Genomic DNA, 26,029 nt, shown 5'->3' with positions numbered 1-26,029 from the left:
CGGTGGTTAAAACGTAGCACCAGTGAGCGGCACCGGCTTCAGGAGGCGACACGACAGACAGCAAACGTGCGAGAGAATAACGTGACCACAGTGGACACCCTGAACAAAGAGGCGACGGAGCCAGCAGATGCAGGGGGACCACTCCTGTCAGGCAAAGCAATTGCGTACTTAAAAGTCACCAACCTTAATATAATATTTATAACATAAATACCAAGTCAAATATAAATGTTGAAATACATCTGGTCAACACGGAATTTTCATATTCACACCAGATTCGTCTTAAATACAGCATTAGGACGAGTTAGTTTTACAATATTGTGACCATAGCTACTGCTTAAATGTATTTCATCATCACCTCATTTATGGGTAGCTCTATACACTGCAATGGACTGGAATGGCTCACTCTCCTGAGGTCCTCCACCACCTCCAATGGGCCCTTTCTGGCCCGAATGGGAAATTAGCCCACAGCCGGCCATGGGAAGCTCAGCTGTGACGACGAGTTTGCTATCCTTGCGGCTTCTATAGACGCGATTCGCCACCGTCGCACGTCACGGGGTAAAAAAAAGTTCGACAGCCCTGGCTGAGAGCGGGCGACCGATTTTGCTCTCGGTGGCGGGATGTCGGATTATAATCGAAGAAATTACGAGACAGATTACTCTACTTAACTGGACGTGAAAATAGTTGGGAGGGGGGGGAAGTCTCGAATCTGTTCCACGTGCCGCTGAACGGGCGTTGACGAGGTGGGTTTGGTGATATATGTATCGTCGGTCGCGTCACGCTTGTAAGGGGTTTCTACCTTCGGAAGGATGAAGGATGTCAGGGGGCCCCTCATTAATGGTAAAAAAATTGTAAATAGTTTAGTGTAAAGAAACCTGAGTAATTGAGCACAAATCGTCCCAGCTCTAAGCCAATCAAAATCCAAACAAGAAAGGCATTATTTGGGAATGCATCTGGACGTGTGTGACTTAGAAGCCTCATGATTGCTCGCAAGCACTTACAAAGTTCTCAATAATCTGGCCTCCCTCTCAGTCCATACGGCAGCTACGAGGGAAAACACAAACGTCTGTGGCCTGACACAGGAGTGGTGCTACAACAGAGTGTGAGAGTCTTCAGCGAAAAGGATTGCCAAGTATCACTTTCATCTCGTTTTTGCAGGTACATGGAAAAATATCGTATGCGCGTTAACATAAAAATGGGAAAAAAAATCCATGGAAATAAGAACCATAGAAAATCGGTAACAATATGGAGAACTTGCAACTGACCGGACCTGGCGACGACCACCTTGACATGAGACAAAGCAATGGCATAGTGAAAGAATTGCATGCCGCAAACGCGTCGGTTGAGCAGCAATTCCAGGTAGAGCTTAAAGCCTTGAGACACCGAGGAACCAAGTGCACTGCACGTGAAGGGGACGATGTGGAGAGAAAGGGTTTCAATAAACACACTCTCTATGTCAGGACACAGACCACGTGCATGCAATGTCCCTGTAAACTCAAAGACAAACTACACATTTCTTCACTCTGTAAGTCTAAAAGCACGGGTTCGGTTGTCGACGCACTCTCGTGGTGTCGCGTGGTTCCTTCACCGGACGCTCGTTGGTGTTGCTCGCGCTTGAGCGGCGGTGTTGACCACGAGGGAGCCTCGTTCGGCGCGCACGCATGCACACACGCACACCCGCGTGTACACACGCACACCCGCGTGTACACACGCACACCCGCGTGTACACACGCACACCCGCGTGTACACACACTCAGTGTGCCGGGTAAGGTCCTGGCAAGGATTATTCAACATCGCCTTGCTAGGCATGCTGAGGAGAGGCTTGCGGAGCCCCAATGTGGTTTCAGGAAAGGGCGGTCCTGCACAGATGCCATATTTTCTGTCCGTCTGCTACAGCAGAGGTGTAGGGAATTCCAAAAAGACCTACATCTCTGCTTTATTGACCTGGTCAAGGCCTATGATACCATCAGTAGGACTGGGCTCTGGGTTGTTCTTCGTGCTTTCGGAGTCCCTGACCCTCTGCTCACGATCATTAAGGACCTTCATGATGGTGAGCGGGCCCGGGTAAAACTACGTGGCCGGGAGTCGGAGCCTTTCCCTGTACACCTTGGGGTGCGACAGGGATGTCCTCTGGCTCCCACATTATTTAACATCTATTTCGACTGCGTAGTTCGTGAAGCCTTCAATAGCTGTACCGGGGGAATTACCATTTGGTACAGATATAATGGGAGGCTGATCGACGCCCGGGTGCGATCAAGGGATGGCTCCCTATTGGTCAACCACGTTATGTATGCCGATGATTTGGTAATAGCTGCTCATTCAGAAGAGGAGTTGGAGACGCTGCTGCTGAGGCTGGAGTGTGCCACTAAGAGGTGGGGCCTTACCATCAGCCCCACCAAAACTAAGCACCTGCCTGGGTATTTTGTACCATCGGGCACTCCGCCCCCACAACTCCCAATCGGTGATGGGGCAGTTGTGGAGAGAGTAGAGAGTTTCCCATACCTGGGCAGTGTGCTCATGACCAGCTCCAGTTTATCAGCAGAGGTCTCACTCCGAATCAGTCGAGCGGCAATATCTTTTCATCGGTTGCGTAACGCTGTGTGGAAGCTACCTGGTCTGTCGCTCCGCACGAAGCTTCAGGTCTTCTCGGCCACGGTCATTCCCTCCCTTCTCTACGCTTGCGAAACGTGGACCCCCCTAGTGGAGCATCTTCGCCGGTTGGAAACATTTAGGCTGGCCTGCCTACGATCCATCCTGGGTTTGACCAGGCTGGATTGTGTGAGGAGCTCACAAGTCCTTGAAAGATCTGGGCAAAGTCCCATCAGTGAGCTCCTCCGGCAGGCAAGGCTGCGTTGGCTGGGTCATGTAGCCCGCATGCCCAGCCACCGCATGCCTAAACAGCTTTTGTTCGGCCGGATCGAGGGGGCTAAACGGGCGCGGCACGGGCTAGAGAAGAGATGGAGTGATGTGGTACAGGAGGACGTGGAGCTGAGTGGACTTGCCGATGACTGGTACCAGCGGTGTCAAGATCGGCCTCAGTGGAGGAGGCTCGTGAAGGACGCTACTGGGCAGTTGGAGGCAGTCGCCCTCCAACAACAACGGAGGGCGGAGGAGCGACGCTCACAACAACGAGCGGAGCGCCGGGTGGCTAAAGCACAGCAAGTTGGCACAGTAGGGGGCACAGGTGGTGCATCAGCCAGTCATCTCGGTCATCTCGGTCAGTCGACCCGTGGCACCTGGGTCTGCCCCGTGACCTCCTGCCAGCGGGCGTTCGACACTTCACGTGGCCTCAAGGTGCACATGGCCTGGCACAAGCGTCGTGGTGACGTCACCGCCACTTAGTGGCGAATGGCGGTTGTTGTTGTGTTGTGTGCGTGTGTACACGCACACCCGCGTGTACACACGCACACCCGCGTGTACACACGCACACGCACGAGCGCGCACACAGGATTCTAGACGTGCTTTGTATTTGTTGCCGACACCGGATTGGTGAGCGATGTGAGCCGGTGGCTTCTGAAGAGCCGGCTCCTCCGTTCACAATCCGTGCTCCCGCTCAACAGCCCGGTCAAACTGCGTGGTGAGGGACCACAGAGTACGGCCGGACATCAACGACGGCCCGCTGTGCTTTTCCAAACAAGAGTTGTGATGAATTCCAACCGTCCAAGATGCGAGAGCACAGTCTGAGTAAAAAAAAAAGACATGCAGTGTAATTAGCTCACAACACCCCAGTGAGGACTACACGATGCTGTGCAAGACAAGCTACATTAAAGCATTATTTGGTCATCCTGTATCGCACCGATGGATGGCACTGTGGTCTAGCACTCCACTCACCATTGTAAGTGGAGTGTTGGATTCAGCCCATCATTGTCAACATCATCACCTTTGGACCAATGACATAAGTACTACTTGAAACATCAATTATTGTGTGGAGACTGGCCTCTGGCATGGGAATGTGGAATTTTTAACCGCTGGACTTGATCGATGCCCCACTGATTTGTGCAAGCTGACCGATGCTACCCGAGACTACGGACCGGCTGCCAAATGCCACGATCCACATTACTCTTGCGTAACAATAGTCCAACGGTTCCCCCCATGGGTATCCATTGAGAGGAGAGTCGTACGCAATGACCAAGGCATGCACACATACACAAACACTCTCAAAAGATACACCAATATACTCAGACAAAGAACAAAGATCCCCCGTGTAGCCTTAACAGACTGTTGGGGCAAGTGCTGTTCGCGAGCACCTATAAATGGCGGAACGGCACACGAGGGTGTGCGTGGCCAGCACCACGCCCGGCCACCTTTGTCTCCCCAGTGGCGATGTTTATGCACCACAGCAGGTACTCATTTGAGGCTGAGTCGACCTCGGGGAGGCCCATGACCGATTAAAATAATGGTTACCAGTGTTGGCCATGAGTGGAAATTGAACTCGGGTCGCCAGGTTTGTAGCACAGCGCGCTAACCGCTGCGCCACCGCCCCCTCCTCAGATACACACACAAGTGTATGTGCGCACAGAAAACAAATAAACTCGCACAAACACAAATGTGCGTAAAAAAATAAAATACACTAAAACCTCTAGAAGCCAGAATAATTGTGGGGAGAACCTTTCCAGATATGGGAGACGTCTGGAATAATGAAAATAAAAACTACGTTTTTTATTATGTTTGTATGTAATTACAACCAAAGACATTAAATTAAACGCTCTTATCGAAAGCAATATATTTACAATGTAATACCGCGTGACATCTCTACGTCTTCGAGCGCGCACTCTAGTCCGAGTTTCCGTGACCGCGACGGCGCTCATACCGGAGGGGCTCAATGGTGTCACTTGTCGTCGCCGTCGTCGTCGTCGTGCGGTAGCGACGACACGGGGCTGCCCTCGACGTCGCCCACGATGATGTCGTCGTAGGCGGGCGGCGGCCCACTGGGCGTGGGGCTGGCGGCGCGCCCCGCCGGCACCGCCGCCAGGCCGGTCACCTCCTCGTACGAGGGCGGCGGCTCCACGTTGGAGACGCGCGACGCAACGGACGCCGAGCTGGGCCGGTGGCCGAGCGACGCCGTCGTGCGGTCCCCCCCGCCGTCCCCCGCGAGGCCGCGCAGGCCCTCGCACGGAGCCTCGAGCAGCACGGCCGGGCAGCCCCGCGCCTGCGGGGCAACGTGGGGGGGGAGGGGGGTGGGCACCGTGGGGGGCGCCAGGTTGGAGCCGATGAGTGGCGGGACGACACCGCGAGCGACGCTAGTGAGACTAAAGAAAGGTATCCACGGGGACGGCCGCAAAGAAGGACTGACGAGAAGGGAGCTGGAAACACGAGCGACGACATGGCACCCGGTGAGGCGATGAGAGAAGGGACGATAAGTGTGGAGAGAAGACAAGGACACGACAAAGGATGATGAGAGGAAGTCTCGAACGACACAAAAGGTGAGTCGAAAGAAGGGACGATGGGAGAGTAGAGGCAACGTCAGTGATGACGTGATACTCATGGAGAGATCGCGAGGGAGACAAATTGGCAATAGGGAAATGAAGGCATGGGAGATGATGGCAAAGAAGGAATAATGAACAGAGATTATGAGCAGGAATGGTGAGAGAATAATGGCGACAGATTGGGTGGAAAGTGGAAGATGCCGGCGAGCGATGGGATGACATCGGTGGAGAGATGACTGGAGATAGGATGATCCCTGGAGGATAATTTTAAGTGAGATAAAGGGTGGGTAACCCAAACCTCTTCCAAGCAAAGGCATGCCCTGAACCATGAGCCTGCATGAGTGAGTGCTGTGCAATGTTTGGCAAATGCGTACAATGCCTATTAGTTAACCTCTGTACTCCTCCAATGCACGGGTTGCGACTTACCGGTCCCGACGACTCGATTCTCCCTCTACCTTAAAGCACGGGGGCAACGTGGCCAAAGCGGCAGGGAAGACCCGAGAGTGTCTCCATCCGTGCCGCCGTATTTTAAAGTTCGATTCGGCGCCCTACCCCCCCACACCCCACCCCAGGGGGGAGCGTCAAGAGCCGGCACGCACGTAGGCGCTTTCCACGCCTCTCACCTCCGCCGCGTGTCACTTTTCACGTGTTAGCATAGCACGCGCGGGCTGCCGCCGCCACGGTGACCACGGGGGGGGGGGTTTGCATTGCCGCTCCCGTTTAGCGGCCGCTCGTGGGAAGGATCTCACGAGGCGAAGGGTTCGGGTTACAAACAGCCACGAAACACCATGTGGCCGGAATCCCGTGGCACCCTCGAAACGCCGACGCCGTGCCCGGTGTGATTACCGCCGACGCTGGCTGTTTGAAACTTCAGATGGCGACAAAAGACGTATTGAGGGAAGATTTTTTTTTTAAAGCAGCGTTTAACAAAAGGGGCCCATCTGTCAATGTGTGGCCTGCGAGCCGCTGAGAGTTGTCAAATGATGGGAAAGAGCTTAAGGTGAGTGCATACCGTGCCGGAACGCTTTTGAACATCACGGTGACGTGCCCACACCAGTAAATATCTACACAACTTGCGAGATGTTAACTACCTCGCCTTGTATGCAGGAGGTCATGGGTTTTATCCCGACCCCGTAAATTTGGAATTTTGCATGGTCTCCTCGTGGTTGTGTGAAATTCTCTCCGCGTCCTCTGGTTTTTCCCCTCCACATTTAGAAAAATGCGTTTAGAGTATTTGGCTGCTATACATTTCTATGTGATAAGCCAATTTGTTGAGCGATCATTTGTGCCCAGGTCGCTTCTAAAAAGGAGCTATATATCTCAGTAGGCCTTACATGGTAAACACAATTTTAGTTTTTTTTTTAATAGTTCCTGCACGAATGAGGGTGGGACCATGCTCATTTCCTGTTGATCAATTCAGTGATGCATGAGAGGGGTTGTTTGACCATATTTCACCATGTTGGTTCGTACGAGCTTTGAATAATAAGTGTTCTTTTATAGCACGATTCATGCAAACTGCATCTTACAATGTTCCACACAGAGGCGCACATTAAGATTTTCCAGCTAATTCACGAGTGTTTATAGGTAAGTGTTTATAGATGAACACTGGAGCACACACAGAAAACCCACGGGTACGAGAGGACACTATCCGACACAGATGAAAAGGTGATTAAGAGTACTCTGTCGTTCTATGAAGACACTAGCCTCTGCCATGGGAATATACAATTTCCACCACTGGCTCAGGACTGCTGATGAGTGTCAGGACATGGCTCGCCGGAGACATCCATCGTTATGGCATCTAAATTGTAATCACCGAGCTTCGTCTTTCACAAGTCCACCGGACATTTCTGCAAAGTGCAGGTTCTGAGCTTTAAGGAAATGTACGGGGAGTGGGGGGGGGGATCTGCCCACCCCAATAGTAAACTAAACAAATACTCTAAACGCGTGTTTCTAATGTGAAGGAAAATCCGGAAGACCTGGAGAAAAATCCACGCGACCACGAGGAGAGAGACAAGCAAACTCCAAATATACAGCAGGCTAAATTTCGATTTAAAGCTTTCGTGACTGCAGGGATTCATCTTCTTGGTTCTTTCGGTAAAGTCACGTAGAAGGGAAGTAATAAAATAATAAAAATAAAACATAATAAAATAAAATAATATAATAATATAATATAATACAGCAGGCGTCAGGGGTCGGGATCGAACCCACGACGACCTCCTGTATACCAGGCAAGGTGGTTAACATCGCCACCATGGCGTACACAACAACCCCTGTGGCTCGTGTTCTGGCACCTGCGGGAGGCGATAGTCGAGGCCGGAGCCATGCTCGTATGCGCGGTGCTGCTGGTGCTCGAGCGGGGAGGGGTGCTCCGACTGCTCCGCGAGGCGGCGCGAGCGGTAGCGCCACAGCGACAGCAGCCCCACGAGCAACAGTAGCAGAAAGGTGGCGACGGGAACCACCACGAAGAGGCTCACGGCGCCATCCGAGTCCGGCGCCTTGTGCTCCGCCGTGTACTCGATCCAGAACTCCCTCTGCTCGCAACGCAAACAGATCCCGCTCTTAACAAGCACACATGAAGGGCAACACAGCATGCAAGGGGGAATTGTGGCTTTCACCATGCCTGGCCGCCTTTGTCTCACCAGTAGTGATGTTGACACACCGCACCACATACTCGTTTAAGGTTATGTCGACCGACGGGAGGTACACGATGGGTTCAGTCACTGATGTTGGCCGTGAGCAGTAATCTAAATTGGGGAGCCCGAGTTCACAGCGCAGTACGCCGAGCCATTACGCTACCGCTCCCCACACTTGTACATACAACAGCTGCCATTCTCCACTAATTGGCGGTGACGTCACCCCATCGCTTGTGCCAAGCGAGGTACACTTTGAGGTCACATTAAGTGTCAAAAGGCTCACTGACCGGAGGTCATGCGACAGACCCAGGTGTTTGGGTGAACATCCTTTGAAGACTGCCAGATGTTACTACCTGTGCTGCCCACTGTGCGAACTTGCTGCGTTTTAGCCGCCCATCACTCCACTATTTGTTGTGAGTGTCGCTTCTCTGCCCTCAGCTGTTGTTGGAGGGCAGCTGTCTCCAACTGCCAAGTAGCGTCCTTCACGAGCCTCCTCCACGGAGGCCGATTTGACACAGCTGTTACCAGTCATCAGCAAGTCCACTCAGCTCGACGTCCTCCGGTGCCGTGCAGCCCCTTCTATCCAGCCAAACAAGCTGCTTGGGCATGCGCGCTACATAACGCAGCCAATGAAGCCTCACCTGCCATAGAAGCTCACGGATGGGACTGTGTCCAGATTTCTCAAGGATCAGCGAGCTCCTCACACAATCCAGCCTGGCTAAACTGAGGATGGATCGTAGGCAGGCCAGTCTGAATGTTTCGAGCTGGCGCGGAAGTTACTTTAAAGGGGTCCACATTTTGCAAGCGTAAAGGGAGGGTATAACTGTAGCTGAAATTATCCGAAGCTTCATATGGAATGATAGATCAGGCAGCTTGCACACAGCATTACGCAGCTGACGAAAACATGCTGTGAAACTGATTCGGAGCCCTCTGCTGCCAAACCGGAACTAGTCACAAGCATATTCTTGGTTCTTTCGGTAAAGTCAAGTAGATAGAAAATTAAAATATATAATTTAAATAAAAAATAATTAATTTAAAATAATAAAATTAAATAAAACCACGACGTTTCGATCGCAACACAAGCGGTCTTCATCAGGCGGAGAGAAAAGTGGGGGCAAGCCTCCAAATGCAACTGCTGATAAGGGTTTCCAAAGTGAGTGGGCGGATTGAGGCTCGTGGGTAGCGTCTAGAAGCATCCAGAAGCATCTGTGCGATGCTATGCCGAGGCAGCCGTATGACCGCTTATTCCGACACGCGCGACCTAGTTTCGATCGCGTTACATCCATTTCACATCCATCCGTGTTATAAAAAAAACGTGTTCCCTAATACGTTCATCCCATTACATACAATTCGCATTACGAAAACTACGAGTTCCAGGAGAATGGACCGCACACCCACGCTTGCTCCCTGCACGCCGTGTCCCCGGCGACACAGTGGGCACACCCCCCCCCACACCCCTGCTAGGTAGCGGTGGCACGCGTACGGTTTTCTCATCGTTCTCGAAGGCCTCGCGCGCCTCCTCGTAGTTGCAGCGCTCCTCCACGCACTCGCGCTCGATGTTGCCCTGCTTCATCTCCTCCAGGTATGCGTTGTCGCGGCCGTAGCGGCGCAGTACGGAGCGCGCCACCTCCGGCGACAGGAATACTGGGAAGGGACAAACGCCAGGGGGTGGGGGGCTCAATGACGCTGGCAAGCTACACCGCATCTACGTACGACGCACATCGTCGGTGTCACACGTTACCAATACACTGTTGCACGAAGGCCTCTCCCAACTTGTCGCAACACCTGCACTGGAGGGGATTGCCACTCCATCGCTTGTCTCGAACACAGGCTTACATCATGTTGGTCAAAGTGTCTTGCGCAGGCCCAGTCGTCTTTCTAAAGTCAATACGATGCCTTTAACCTGCGTTTGTTCTCTAACCAATGAGTTCCTCCTCCTGCCTCTCAGTGCAATTCAAAGCATGCACCTCTCCATGATTTTTTGCTCACTTGTCAGTGTCTTGTTCCATTTTCTTCATTAACTTCTTTAATCTAACAGCACATATAAAAAAAACATGACTGGCATTTCTAATTAACAATGCCTCATAAGAAAAAAATGATACATTTCGATTTAATATGACTTTGAGACCCCCCCCACCTCCTACGCATTCCACAAGTAGTGACTAATCCCATATCTGCATTTTCCACGAATATGCTAAATTCCTGTTGATATGCAAATTCCTTTATCAAGGCGCCCTTCCTCCCCTAACCCAGCTTAAATATACGCTGCCAAGCTTGGTGGTGTTCATTCAGACGCTGTCTTTCCAACAGACCTGTTCTTCATCTGAGGACGGCTGCTTGCGTTGTGGCCGAAACGTCGTGAGAATTGTATTTAATTATGTTTTATTTTTATTATTTTATTATTTCCCTTCTACGTGACTTTACCGAAAGAACCAAGAAGAAAAAGATGATAGGTTAACATGTCAGGCAATATCCTTGCTTCAGAGCAGACAGCTCTATGATGTCATAGGCCTTATCAAAAATAACTCGGAACGTGGAAAAAAATCTCGTCAGATTTTGCAAGTCAAGCAAGGTTGATCCATGCATGACAGGTTGTTATAGGCTGTGGGGTCACGTGGTAAGTAGCAGTGGGCAGTGCAAAATAATCCATCGTTGTACTGTAATGTTTTGCTTTCACGGCACGGTATGTGTGCGCACGCCACTTTATTTGTCAATGAGCGATCGGTGGCGGGGGGGGCTGGTGAGGATCCCGTGTGAACCGGGGGTGGTGACGCGCGTCTGCCCACGCGCTCCACTCTGCTCGCCTCGTGACTTACGGCTCGGTCCTAACCACACTACTGTGCTCTACAATGATAATAATAACAACAGTCAAGGCAAAGTGTCTCTAAAGCTCGGGCAGGAGCAGATGTGCAACACAGAAATAAGTATGAAAAGATGGATTTCGGGGATCGTAAGACAAGATCTGGTCAGAAATGAACAGGAGGAAGGAGGTAAAGAATTGTCCCCATCTTAGATGGACAGAAAGTCGACTCGTAAAGCTTGGACATGTTGGTAAGGGGTTAGTGGTACCATCTTGGGCAAGCTGAGAAGTCACTCAAGACGTCTGGAATCACCAGGGCGGAGATCGAGAGTGACAGGTCTAGAAGTGGTGAGCTAGGATTTGCAAAAATCTAGAGTGGATGCAGACATTATTAAGCAGGACAGGAATTTTTCCCTTTCATTTTGAGTCCTTCAAATGAAAGGAAGAATTCCAGGGCGGAATAGTCAAGCCAAAGTGTCTCATTAAACAAGCAACGGGAGGCCCTCGGCTTCACTGGCAGCCATGGAAAGTCTACTTTCCCAATGCTAGCAGAAGACTATATAGGATAACCATTAAAGTGGAACCATTCGCATGAACTTGAGAGAGGTGTCAACTCCTGACCGGAAATTTAACTCGCGAGTCACAATCTTCCGATTACGATGCAATCTAAAAACAATCGTAGATTAATAGCTCTTCAACAAGTATTTATCGATTCACTGTTTGAAACCGATTGTTAACCTCACTGTATATGCATCGAATAGTACGGATAAAACCTGTTAAGAATTTATGCAAATGAGATGGCCATCGGACGAACAGGACATGGTGAAATCAAGTTTAATGGAAGACACAGGCAGACTTCGCTTAGTGCAACCCCATAAGAACGCCGATTTGCTTCAGCGTTTTTTGTCCTGGAGAAGTGGTTTGCAAAAGAAAAAAATGTTAAATAAAAATAATCTAAAAAGAGTTTACGAGTGAGAACGTGCAGCAGCGCCGGCCATCGTTCACTCAGCCAATGACAGCGACGTTCGCTCCAAGCCAAGTAATCCGGCAATTCGATTATCACAATTCGTGGGCACAATTATTTTTTTTCTACACCAATTAATTTTCTCCATGTAATTACAGTGCGTTTAGCTGGGTGACAAGTCACGAGACTAGGATGGAGTTTCAGGCTCCACCTAAAAGAAACCTAACCACAGAAATGTTGACCGAGGGCATCGCTAAGACCACGGAGGTTCTTGGGAGCTCTTTTCTGAGAATGACCCGGACTGGGAGCTAAGCAGCTCCTCCAACCTAGCCTTGACACCGCTGAGATGTAGGAGTACAGTAGAACGCACTGGTGAGTATAGAACATAATACTTATTGATGTTACTTTAAAAAAAATTTCTAAGCTAATTTTTACCATCTGTATTAATATTTGCGCTGATACCGATACCCAAATTAAGCCCTCCTATTGCTCATACGTATGAAATTAGGCTGTCTGGAACGCATCCCCGTACAAACAATGGTATAATGACCTCGTTTAGTGCCGATCCAATTAGTGCCCACTTCTCCAGGAACACATCCCGAGTGCTAAACGAGGTCTGCCTGTAGTATTAATGATATATCACAAACCAAAAAATGCTATCAATACTTGAATAGAACCGGAAACTACAAATCATGAAAATTCACAAAAAGTAATCTACATCATTAGCCTCCCGGTTTGTTATCCCCCACCTACCTTGCCTCTTGTGCAGAGCCATGTTGGGCGGGCGTCTCCCCCACGCTGGATATCCCCTGGGCCAAGCGACGTCAACTCTCCATCACGCCGTGGCCAGCAGATCGGCATCGACAGGAGCGTCCGCGCTGAGGTGGGGCGGCACGTGAGGCCAGGGCGGCAGCAACACCCCACGACCTGTGCCCAACGAGAATTATTGTGACGATCAATTTTTTTTACTTACCACATAATGCCCACTGAGCTATACAGCTCTTATTTTTTTAGAAGCGACCTGGCCACATATGATAGCTCAACAAATTGGCTTATCATCGTGTGTAAACTTAAAGCTGCCAAATACTCTAAACGCAAGTTGATTCTAAATGTGGATGGAAAACCGGAGAAAAATCCACGCGACCACGGGGAGAACATGCAAACTCCAAATATACAGGTGTCAGGGTCAAGATCGAACCCACAACCTCCTGCAGACCAGGGGCCATAGTTCATATCTCGCCGCCGTGGCGCCCACACACTTGGTCACCAAGAAAAGCCTCACAGAGTCTCAAGACGATTCTTCAAGGAGGCTCCTGCTATGGTAATTTGTAGGTAATTTTTCAGCATCAGGATGTTGTATATATCTTGACTTTCTTTTACACCGTATATAACCAACCATGCAAATCGGAGGTGCGGGTGAAGGACAGCAGAACACGCGTGCCAACAAGGACACTCAATTGATTTTGATGTTGAAATTCTGTGCAAAACTAACTACTACTGGCCAAGACTAATTCGAGAATCTATCGAAATTGAAAGAAATAAAAATTATTTTAAACTTTCGGATAGCTACCGCCTTAGTGCTACGTGGAAGTGAATAATCAAATAATACATTATTTAAATGCATGCCTATAAAGGGCATCATACTTTAATAGAGATTAACGTTGGTACGGCTATTTTTATACACACAATAGACAGAAAAGACAAGATCAAAGGGCTCGCATAATGCACATGCATAATGTACGTTGACACATTAATCCCCCCCCACTTTGCGCAAGAGCGCAGAAGTGTGGCCACCACATCTACGCCTCTATATAAGGAACGAAACAGTTAAGACTTCTCCACACATCTGGTTGTCGCCTGATGCAGCTAGTTGTAATTACTGGCGAAACGTCATAGTCAGATTGTAAATGTTGTGGCTTGGCTCTCCAACACACCGGTGTGCTGTACTAGTGTAATGCGGGCGTAAACGGCCTCGCGGATATGACGTCATGGGGGGGAGGAGTTAGGTCACATGGGAGAGAGGGGTGAGGTCTTAAGGGAGAGATACCGGAAGAGACGGGAGAGTGTGGGAGATAGAGTTAGAGTGAGGCCACGCAGGGCGGAGGTCGAGGAGTGGCGAGATCGCCACACACACGCAGAGTAAGACTTGGCACCGTCGGCCAGCGGTGACCAAGCGCGGAGGAACAACGGGCAGCGGTGGAGCTGCAGTGAGGGCAGCCGGAGGACTGCACAGGGGATCTGCAGCAGAGTTGCAGAGGTGTGGAGCCTACCGGAGCGAGGGCAGCTATGGAGCTGCCAAGGGGAGAGCTCTGAGCGAGGGCCGTGTGGGATAAGTGTAAGAACCCGAATAAAGGACAACGAAGACAGACCCAGGATCCAGTCCTTTATTACACTGGTGTCAGAAGTGAAACGGCATGTCAAAACAGCTCAGAAGAAAGAATATTCCTGCGCCATCATCTGCTACATCATCCGACGACGACGACCTTCCTCGGGCGGTCGACCTGCCTGCGATGGAGGAGGAGATCCGTGCGGGAATAAGTGCGGGTCCGGGAGTCCAAGATGTCGCCGCGTCGGTGGACCCGTCTGCACCAGAGGACGCGGATTGGCGATGGAGGCAGATGGCGGCGCAGCTGGAGACACTGAAAATCGTGCTCGCACAATTGTGCGAGCTTGTCACGCCGAGGACGGCGTTGGGGAGAGCCGATGGAGGTCCGCAGGTCGCTGCCTTGCCTCCGCTGTCGGCGCCATTGGCCACGCGGTAAGAAGACGCCATCTTGGGCGTGGCAGGAGAAGAACGGCGGGAAGCCGCCATCTTGCGCTCTCCGCGGCGAGAGGCCGCCATCTTGAACACGTTGCGATGCGACGCCATTTTGAATATGCCGCCGGGTGAGTCATCGGCTGAGGACGGTGCAACAAGGAGTCGCAGTCGTCATCTCACGACCGTTAAAGAATTCTCCATCGGGGGCGATTGGAGTGCTTTCGCCTGCAGATTTCTGGCGGCGGTACGCTCAGCAAGGTGGACGGACGCCGAAGCATTGGAGGTTTTACCGACTCTTCTCGATGACGAGTCGGTGAGATTCTTCCGCTCTATAAAGGCCGAGAAGAAGAAAACAGAGAGGAGTTTTCGACGAGATGGCAGATGCATATGAGCCACCGGATGATGCTCATCGCCGGTTTGTTCAACGTCAGCGAGCACCCGAGGAGTCGCCGGTGGCATACAGGGGTGCGGTATTGGAGTTGGCCATGGCTGCATACCCGGAGACGGAGCCTGACCTGCTCGAACCTCTCATCTTGGGTAAGATGCTCGAGCTGTCCCGGGATTTGGGGATTCCTATGCCGGTGTGTGGCCACGAAAAGCTCACGTCCCGGGCGGCCGCTAAATGTCTTGATGCCCAGTTCAACCTGCGCCGTTGGAAGCAAGTCACGGCGTGGACGGGGGGGCCCATCGTCGATGGAGGTGCCGCGGGTTGGGATCCCAAGAAGGCGGTGTACGTTCCTGACGGGGGGGGCCCGCAGGAGCTGACAGCCGCCTCTGCTCAGTGGTCGGCCCGCAGTACGCCGGGGCCGCGATCTGCGCCACCGCCACGGGAGCGTCGGGACGGGGTGCCTGCGGCGCGGCGCAACAACATCGACTGCTTCCGCTGCGGCCGTAAAGGCCATTACGCCAGGGACTGCTGGGCCCGCGTCCCGGGTCCGCCCCAGCAGGAGGCCTCGTCAGCGGACGTGCCACGGAAGGATCCTCCAGGACAGGCAAGTCGGTGCACACCAGACACCCGGCAAGGCTTGACACCTCACTCATCACCGTTGTCGTGCGATCCGGGTGTTGTTAATAACGGGGGGAGGCCATCGACTGGGCCACGTCGCTCAGTAACGCAGTGGCGTAAATTGGCACGGCGGGTCGTCGCGGCCGTTACTGGTTCGTCCACTGTACCTGGTTCTATACAAGGGGTGGACGTACGTGTGTTAGTGGATTCAGGGGCATCCGCGACCATTATATCGGATGTCATTTTCCATCTGTTGAACATCCCACCTGAGGCCGTGCGTCCGGTTTACGATTCCTGCGTCGCTGCCAACGGGGGTAGCATGGGCATTGTGGGCCAGGTGGACGCTACAATATCTATCGGGGGAGTGTCGGCCTCGGGAATTGTGTTAATTTCGAGGTCCCTCGCGGTTCCTTGCTTGTTGGGAACTGACTTCCTGGCCAAGATGCCCATTCTAATTTGAATTAATCAAAACTGCATTGAATTACCGGGTGGGCGAAAAATTACATTTCAACCGTCGCCCTGGGGGCGACCTGCTCCGGTCGCTCAGGTGCAGGCGCTGTCCGAGGTATATGTTGATATTCCACCTGGCTCACAGATGCTTATCCCCTTGCGATATCGGAAGCCTGTACCTGGTCATCAGGGTGCAATTGGGATTTTGCTGCCGCCGTCCGCCACTATAACGGGCGGAGCGGCGCTCGTTGGGGCGCAAACTATTGTCCGGCCTGACCAGCAGCCGTTTCTGCAGGTGCTTAATGCAAGTACCGAAAATGTGTGTGTGCCGGCTGGTACGGTTGTGGCACATGCCACTACGGCGTTTACGGCACAAGATCATCTGAGCAGCCAGGTCGTGGTTGGTGGTGTTTCAGGTCCTGGTGCCGCTGATAATCGCTGGATCGCCGAATTGTGTGGGGAAAATTCTTCCCTTTCCGGTGAACAACGTTGTGCGCTTCGTAAATTATTGTTGAGTTATTCTGATGTGTTTAGCTCCGACGATTTGGACTTGGGACGCACCTCGTTGCTTTACCATCATATTGACACAGGGGACGCTGCCCCTATTCGGTTGAACTCGCATCGGATGAGTCCGGCGGAGCGAGATCAGGTTCGAGGGGCAGTGGATGACATGTTGGCTGCGGACATAATATCTCCATCTAACAGCCCATGGGGCGCGCCTGTTGTTTTGGTTAAAAAGAAGGATGGCAAATTGCGATTTTGTGTCGACTTTCGGAAATTGAATAAAGTGTCTGTGGCAGATGCGTACCCCCTGCCGCGTATGGACGACTCCCTCGATGCCTTGTCGGGGGCGAAGTTCTTTTCAACGCAAGACCTCTCTTCGGGATTCTGGCAGCTTCCCCTTGACGAGCCCTCGCAGGAGAAGACTGCTTTCCGTACGCCGCAGGGGTTATTCTAATTTAATTGTCTTCCGATGGGGCTGAATGCTGCCCCTGCCACATTTCAAAGGTTGATGGAGTTGGTGTTAACGGGGTTGCAGTGGGAGACATGTCTGATATATTTAGATGATATTATCGTCTTCAGCCGCACATTTGATGAGCATTTACTGCGGTTGGAGGCGGTGTTCGCCAGGATGCGTTCCGCAAATTTGAAATTTAAGCCTAAGAAATGTCACCTACTGCAACGGTCCGTGCGCTATTTGGGGCATATCGTAAGTGCGGACGGGGTGGCCACGGATCCGGACAAGACAGCATGCGTCCGTGACTGGCCAACCCCGGCCACGGTGGGGGATGTACGTCGCTTTTTGGGGTTTGCCTCATACTATCGGAGGTTTGTTCCGGATTTCGCGACGATCGCGAGGCCCTTGCACCTCCTTACGGGTAAAGGAAGGAAATTTGCTTGGGGACCGCCGGAAGAGGCGGCGTTTCAGGGCCTGCGCGATCGACTGGCTACGGCACCGACGTTAGATTATCCTGATTTCGATCACCCCTTCATTCTGGATACGGATGCGAGTGACACGGGCATTGGGGCCGTGTTGTCTCAATCAAAAGGTGGTGTGGAACGCGTGGTGGCGTATGGTAGCCGGGTTTTGTCTCCCGCTGAAACCCGCTACTGCGTCACACGCAGGGAACTTTTGGCTATTGTTTTCTTTCTCCGCCAATTTCGACCGTATCTCGACGGTCGTTCGTTTATTGTTCGCACGGATCATGCGGCCTTGCAGTATGCTCTTAAGATGGACCAACCATTCGGCCAGTTGGCGCGGTGGTTGGACACGCTGCAATAATTTTCCTTCCAAATTCACCATCGGAAGGGGGTGCGTCACGCGAATGCGGACGCGCTTTCTAGGTTGCCGCAGCGATCCCCTTGCGCGTGCGCGTCGGGGACGCATAGATGTGCGCCGATTCAGCAACCCCCTCAGCCTGTTGCGTTGGCGGTCGACGTGCCTGAAGCTCCAAAGCAGCCGGGACCGGCTGATGGGATTCTGAATCTTCCAAGGGCTGTGTGGATTCGGGAACAAATGTTGGATGGTTCATTGGTCTCGTTACGGAATCGGACTGCGAAGAAGAGTGGGGGACTGGGTACGGGGGGTATGGCGGAAACCGCTCTCCGCGATGGTCTGCTGATGTGGAGGGAAGGGTTACAGGAACGCTGGCGTCTGGTTGTACCGGCATCCTTGCGGTACGAGTTGATTAGGACTCTGCATGGGGACACGCTTTTACATCTGGGGGTGCAGAAGACCCTATTGACGCTGCAGCGAGACTATTTTTGGCACGGCATGACAACGGATGTCGTCGGTCACGTTCGCGCGTGTCCCGATTGTGCCCGGCGAAAACCACCTAAACAACCATATGTGCCGCCCATACAGTCTATTCAGGTGTCTAGAGTTAACGAATTGGTGGCGTTGGACATTTTGGGACCCTTCCCGCCATCCGCTAAGGGAAATAAATACTTGCTAGTTGGGGTGGAGTACCTCTCCCGCTGGCCGATGGCCTGGCCTTTGCCTGACCAGTCAGCGGCGCCTATCACAGACGCCTTTCTATTCGGGTACGTTATGGACAAGGGGGCGCCGGAGAGGCTCCTCACAGACCAAGGCCGTAATTTTTCTTCTAAATTGTTGGGGGAGGTGTGCGCAGCTCTTGGAACTAAAAAGATACGGACATCTCCCTACCATCCGCAAACGGATGGTATGGTCGAACGGCTAAATCGGACATTGTCCGCCATGTTGTGTCACACCGTGAGTGAAAAACAATCGGATTGGGATTTGCATATCCCTGGGGTACTTTCGGCATACCGAATGACGCCGCATGCGGCTACAGGATATTCGCCGTTTTTCCTTATGTACGGTCGCGAGAACGTGCCGCCAATGGATGTGCAGTTGGGAACTGGAGTGAGGGGACCTGCTAAGCCTCTTCCTGATTACATTCGGGATACCGTTCGCCGGGTTACTGAGGCACGGGAGGGGGCCCGCATGGCTACTGCCAAAGCCCAGGCCCGGAACGAGCGGTGTGCTCGACGCTCGAAGGGGGAGTGCCCCTGGAAGGTGGGGGACATGGCCTGGCTCCATTGCCCGCAGGTGCGGCCAGGTACCTCTCCTAAATTACACAAACCATGGCAAGGGCCGGTCCGCCTCATCGAGGTTCCCAACCCACAGTGTTCGGATTGGATCTCGGCGTTGGTTCGTTCACACGTCGCGCTTGAAACCATATGTGGCCCCTCGAGACGATGCGTCATCTCCCGATGTTGCCTTGCCGGGGTCTGTGGCTGCCGACTCATCCTTGCCTGTGCCTGTTGACCTTGCAAGAGCGCCTGTCGTGCCTTTTACAGACAAGCCGGCCGTGACATTGCTGGAGACAGGAGACTCTGCTCGGGGTGTGCCTACCACGGCTGCGGGGACTCCGAGCCCCGCCGCCCTTCCGACCCCGTCGCAGACACGATCGCGACGCACCCCCGACGCTGGGCCTTCAGGGACACGGGACCGGGACGTTGACGGGCCTCCAATAGCGACAGGAGGACTTCATCCTGTCGCTCCTAAAACCCCGTCACGTTCCCGGTCTGCAGGAGGGCCGCCGCCCGTCCGGGACGGACCGGCGACCCGAACGCGCTCAAAGTCCCTTACATTTCGTTGAATTTTACTGTTGTGTTGTTGTTGTTATATTTATTGTATGCTTCGTTGTCCTTGAATGTGTGATGGTTGTGTTCGCTCGCATTACTTGTCTCGTTATTGTTCAGCCGAGGTCGGCTGGATTTTCTCTACGGGGGAGGGTGGTGTAATGCGGGCGTAAACGGCCTCGCGGATATGACGTCATGGGGGGAGGAGTTAGGTCACGTGGGAGAGAGGGGTGAGGTCTTAAGGGAGAGATACCGGAAGAGACGGGAGAGTGTGGGAGATAGAGTTAGTGTGAGGCCACGCAGGGCGGAGGTCGAGGAGTGGCGAGATCGCCACACACACGCAGAGTAAGACTTGGCACCGTCGGCCAGCGGTGACCAAGCGCGGAGGAACGACGGGCAGCGGTGGAGCTGCAGTGAGGGCAGCCGGAGGACTGCACAGGGGATCTGCAGCGGAGTTGCAGAGGTGTGGAGGCTACGGGAGCGAGGGCAGCTATGGAGCTGCCAAGGGGAGAGCTCTGAGCGAGGGCCGTGTGGGATAAGTGTAAGAACCCGAATAAAGGACAACGGAGACAGACCCAGGATCGAGTCCTTTATTACACTAGTGACGAATTGGCACGTTCTGTTTACGTGACAACCCTTACTAGTTGGCTGTGTCGGGTGGTGGCGGGTTTTAACAACACATTTATATATTTACGCGATCTAACCCAAAACAACCTCTTATGGATATCGGTCGTGAAAGCCGACGTGTTAAACGGACAACTAAACACAAAAACCAGTTCAAAATAAATTCGTTTTCAATCCATATTTTAAAGTGCACAGCTCCGGTGGCTTCCTAATGTTTGACTAATACGAGTTACACATTGCACATTTGTTTTAGCTACTGGAGGAAACAGGGGAAACCCACAAGAAAATCACGTACAACGGGGGAGAGAACATACAAACTCCACACAGTCCAAGTCAGGAATCAAACCCAGGCTGTTCTTTCTGTGAGACACAAGTGTTACCACTGTGCCACCCTGCCGTTAAAAGTAATTTTAACTGCATGAACATTCAACAGTAATCGTGTTTAAAACCAATTTTGATCTATTTATGTTCAGCACGTAGGCGTCTTCTATATCGGTCGTTAATGACCCTGTGTTAGAACAGGTAGCAGTACGCACTGATTAAACGCTCGCTTCTTCTCAAACCTGCTCTCATCTACATCATGAATAGAAAATATCTATTTATGCTCTTGGGAGGGTGACGTCGAATTTGCTGGTGTAATTAACTAACAGATCTACTTCTCCTGTGGCTGTATCATTGTGGTAATGGCCCATAATACCAGTTTAAGATTACATCTGTACATATGTTTGAGTGTTATCCTGCAATATGCATGAGTTTTCTCCAGATCATCCGATTTCCTCTCCCATGCAAAACACTCTTTGGCCATATAACAAAGTTAAGGACCCTTCTAAAAATAGTTTAAGTCAGTGAGGATTTCCTGGATGAAATTAAATAACCAGTGAAAATGAGCGTTCTAGCTCATCAAATTCCTCCAAAATAAATAAATATTCTTATTACATTATCGTGGATCCTAAAACGATTGGGGTTAAACAGGCTGAACATTTAACTAAAGTTCATGTTTTTGCCAAGACGTGTACTTTGGGCAGATATATTACATCGGAACGTGACTATAACAGACTTCTTTTACATATCTTATTTAATTTATTACCCATTATTATCTATTGCGCAAGAAAAATGGCGTTAATTGCTTGTGTGTTGATGAGGGCTCCGTGAGTTAGGGCGGTGATAGGGCTCAGCGGCAGCGCGTTTGCCGCTTGTTGCAGAGCTTCACGGTTAGAATGCAGTAGCCGACCAGGTTATTCCTATAAGAGATTTTTTTTGGGTACGGTCGCGTAAATATAAATGTGTCGTTCAAACCGGCACCACGCAACGCAGCCAATTCGTAAGGTTTGTCACGTAAAAAAACATGCCAGTTAGTTACTAGTTCATCAGCACATCGGTGTGTTGGAGAGTAACTGACAACATATACAATTCAAGTACTGTGAAGTTTCGTCTACAATTACAACCAGCTTCATCAGGCAACAGCCAGGATTGACTCTCCAACACACCGGTGTGCTGAACTAGTCACCAATTGACATGTTTTACTTACGTGACAACCCTTACTAATTAGCCGTGTCGGATGTTGGACAGTTTAGCGACACGTATATATTTACGCAATCTAACCCCCAAAAAAACCTCTATTAGAGATAATATTGGTCGCAAAAGCCTACTACGTGTTAAACAGATTACTCCCGCGGATGTAATAAGCATAGTACGCACGCCATCTGTTCACAGTGGACGTTAAAGATCATGACGTCATCAGCCAAGGGGAGGTCATTTTGTACCAGCGTCTGGGTCCAAGTTTGCCCAATTTGAAAATGACCTGCACATTACTCAATTGAGATTTTACACGCAACAGAAAATCATCACCTCCCCCCCCTACTTGCAGATGAATGCCCCAGGTCACTCTTTTTACCTGGTTAAACAAATTTAAATTAAAACTTAGACAGTGCTCGAGCCACTAACATCTGGCAACCCACAAATTATTATTTAACAAGCCTTGATATGCTGATGAACAATGAAGGCAAATGTTTGGTCCAGAGTTTGCTTGTTTAAATAAATGCTACTAAATATCACTGGTTTGGAAAATCCATAGGCTAATGAACTAAAATATTCAATTTCAAATTTCACCATATCTTTGAACTTCTACAGTTATTATTTTTAATAACGTAATGAAATCTAAGTTGGTGCTGACTTTTCAATGTCCCTACGGCATCACGTTAATTTCTCCAAGGCAAAGACAATGCCTTGGAGAAATTAACCCAAAGACAATGCACTATCAGAGTAATGAGAGCTCGGGGTGAGCATCTACATCATGGGACCTCCTTTGTCTTTGGGCCGTATGCCTTTTGGCATCCTCTGGTCTAACACTGTTTGAGACGAGGCTCAAAACAAAGCTGTCTCTGGTGTGGACCAATCAGTTTCAAGGACAATGCATATATTATCAGAGGATGTTTTTTTTGCATTCTGACCACAAGCATTGTGGTTAATGCAGACATGATTCATTGTAAAAGGTTTCAGTTTGGTGTTTCAACATCTTAACACCTGTTTTGTTGCCAGAAAAAATAAGAAAAACCTATTATTATATTTTGATACTGGCAAAGGAGGTCCCATGATGTTATTCTACTTCAGTTAACACGAACACGCCTAATTAATGTGATGTATGTGCGAACAAGGACTGCGAGGGATGGTGATGGCATGGGAAGTCCTTCATCCAGCAGTGGATTAATAATTGCTGCTGATAATGGCGATCACTTACATTGACCTCAAACGACTTCAATTCTCACAAATGAGATGCCGGTCATGGATCAACTCAGCCTGTAGCACGTTCAGTTTTTAATGAGTATCACTTTGTGATAAGCCAACAGTTGTCCTTTGTATCGTTTGACCCCACCACCGAAACGTGCTTTGTGTACCACTGGCTCAGCACTGCCAATGGAAGATAAATGCCACCCCCATTGCTAATCTGAGCGTAGAAACACTTTGAAATTAATTTGATTCGACAATCAACTGCAGCGCCAATACAGACTGTAAAAATAAAGCGGCCACTGGAGCACGTACAGTCGTGGGGATTTTAAAACGACTCTTCTATGACAGGCGGAGCTGCAATCTCTGCTCTCAGCCCACATAACAAAAGAATACACAATGTGCTCGATGACATGCTCATATATCAATCTAACAAAATGCATGGCTTTTCCATGGCAGCACAAAGGGCAAAGAAAAAAAAGCTTAGAAATTATTTTCCCACAAGTTTCGGGTGCATCACTGTGTGCGTGTGTGTGACAAAGTTTAAAATAGAGAGATCCCCACAAAAAAGGTTGAAAGGTGACAATGTATATGTTCATCTGTACTAAAAAAAATGTCATTCACTGACGTGTCCAAGGCATTTATTTCAACAAAAGTGATGTTCCAGCACAGCACTGGGCATAGCAATAATTGGAAGAGAGCAGATTGTATTGATTAGTGCAGCATTTTTAGCTCGGATATTGGAGGTTAACACCCTGACTTACTTATCAATGCCACAGGACCATTCACACTAACAGATGAGATGGGGGGGACCTGACTACATTTTTCATCTCAAGGACCACATTCCCATTGTAGTATTTTCCCTGCTATGCCTAGAGTCCTCGATGAAGCCAGTTTAATGTATAAATAATCCCGGGCCAACCCTGCATTGATTGTGAGATGTTTACGAGACGCCCCGTGCTATGGACGAAAGGCCAGTAAGCAAAAAACCCAATGAAATGCAGTACTGTACATAATGTTCTTTTTAAAAAAATGTTGAAAGCATTCGCCATATACTGGACATTGCATAGCAGCATATTGTACGTCTTGGAACAAACACAATATTGATCTACAAGGCACTGTTGAAACTCCAACCGGATTATTGTTTCTAGGTTACGGGGTTTTCCACACATATAATGTCGAGCAGTAAACGTAACATTCACAACTGAATAACCAAGGGCCCCTTTGCCATGGTTAGTGCACCCCGGAGGGTTTGGTGTAGTGTAGTGGGGCGTGGTAGCTGTTTGCGCGCTGTGCTACGTACCCGGCGACCCGAGTTCGATTCCCGCTCACGGTCAACACGAGCGACGACTATATGAAGCAGCCCTGGGCCTCCCCTAGGTCGACTCAGCCTCAAAATGAGCACCTGGTGCGGTGTGTAAACATCACGAATAGGGAGACAAAGGCGGCCGGGCGTGGTGTCGACCACCCACCCCCTCGTGCGCCGTGCCTGCCGTCATAGGTGCTACTCGCTAACAGCACTTGCCCCAACAGTCTGTTAAGGCTACACGGGGGATCTTTGACTCTATCTTTGTGTAATGGTTAACGCACCGGACGGTTCGACTGCATCTCTCTTTGGGCGGCAGTGGATAATCATCGAGGTTCAGATCTTACTTGGATGGGTGCATTCATGAGCATGAACACTATCACGGACTTTTCGGAAGCGACAATTGATCGATTTTCAAGTACTTACCAGTTATCGATTAACTCTATTAACATTTCCCCCCACTTTATATAGACTGTAGTCTCCACATTAATTATACGCCGCCAAATCACCACAGCCGGCGATGGAAATTCCACGTTCGCATGGCGGGCAGGTAGGTTGGAGGTATTAACCACGAATCACGATCAATTGCAGGTAACGGTTTAACAACGCGCCCGATGTAAAGCAATGCTTTGTACGTGATTACAATGTAGGCTCCTCGGTCACTGCACTGTACTATGTCGGCAACCCTCCACGCAGGCCGTACGGTGTTATCGGGGGTGGCATTCGACCATACTTCACCACGTTTGGTCAGTGCGGATTGTAGCACTGTGAATGTCAATTAAACATATATTATACAGTATCGATACATGCAATATCGCCCAGCGATCGAATCATCACAACCGGCACGCGGCGAGTGACATGAATCATCTTCCCGTCTCTTCACGGCTCCATTACAGAGACAAAGGTCCCCCGTGTAGCCTGTGACAGACTGCTGGGGCAAGTGCTGTTAGCGAGCAGCAGCAGAAATGAAGGTCGGCACGGCACACGAGGGGGTGGGCGGCCAACACCACGCCCGGCCGCCTTTGTCTCCCCAGTGGCGATGTTTACACACCGCACCAGCTACTCATTTGAGGCCGAGTCGACCTGGGGGGGGGCCGGTTCAGATAATCGTCACTGGTGGTGGTGGCCGTGAGTGGGAATCGAACTCAGGTGGCCGGGTTCGTAGCGCGGCATAGCGCTAACCACTACCCCACCGCTCTCCACACACACACGTAGACATCTCCACAGCGCCAGTGGCGATCCCGTCCGCGCTTTCCCCTCAGAATGTCCCGAGCGCTGATATTAAACCACAACAATGACAGCAACAACAATAATAACACACCACAATAGGACTGTACACGCGGCCAGTACAGTGAAGCAACAATAGAACGGGTGGTGGTGGTGGGGGGGGGCACAGGAGTGCGAGGCGATGTAAGAGGGCTCACCGCACGCTCCTTCGTAGCCGCGACCTCTCCAACGGATGCTGACAAATTATTATTGACGACGACGACGAAACGCAGCGGGCGATTAATAAACAACAGTCATCGATAACGCGCGCTACGCCAAAGACGGAAATAAATAATGAAATGGGCGCGCGGGAGGGGGCGGGGCTGTTGTGGGGCGGGGGCGCGAGTAACGTCACGCGCACGCGCAGCCAATGAGGGATCTCCTCCGTAGGGGAGGGGGTTTACTTGTGGGGGGGGGGGGTTGGGGGCTTTGTCAGGAGGGGATCCACAACCAATGAGAATCGGCG

The 26,029-nt window shown here is 50.9% G+C and overlaps 1 protein-coding gene across 2 annotated transcripts; it reads right to left on the bottom strand.

The window, feature by feature from the left end:
• Window positions 1-3,375: 3,375 nt before the first annotated feature.
• On the bottom strand, window positions 3,376-25,883 carry PRRG3 (proline rich and Gla domain 3). 2 transcript variants are annotated; one of them, XM_078616251.1, is made up of 6 exons: window positions 25,722-25,872; window positions 12,574-12,747; window positions 9,540-9,700; window positions 7,715-7,954; window positions 4,808-5,146; window positions 3,376-3,677 (listed from the first exon to the last, which is right to left on the bottom strand). In XM_078616251.1, exons 2-5 carry the CDS (start codon window positions 12,593-12,595, stop codon window positions 4,826-4,828), a joined length of 744 nt encoding a protein of 247 aa, XP_078472377.1. In that variant the 5' UTR covers window positions 12,596-12,747; window positions 25,722-25,872; the 3' UTR covers window positions 3,376-3,677; window positions 4,808-4,825. The 2 variants fall into 2 exon arrangements, with proteins under 2 accessions (XP_078472377.1, XP_078472378.1); XM_078616252.1 differs by lacking the exon at window positions 9,540-9,700 and having other exon boundaries at window positions 25,722-25,883.
• Between the last annotated feature and the right edge of the window lie 146 nt (window positions 25,884-26,029).

The sequence above is a fragment of the Lampetra planeri genome, chromosome 50, assembly GCF_965212315.1.
Source record: "Lampetra planeri chromosome 50, kcLamPlan1.2.h2, whole genome shotgun sequence".
Classification (NCBI taxonomy): Eukaryota; Metazoa; Chordata; class Hyperoartia; order Petromyzontiformes; family Petromyzontidae; genus Lampetra; species Lampetra planeri.
The sequence above is the reverse complement of the archived record's forward strand: the minus strand, read 5'-3'. Positions and strand labels throughout refer to the sequence as shown.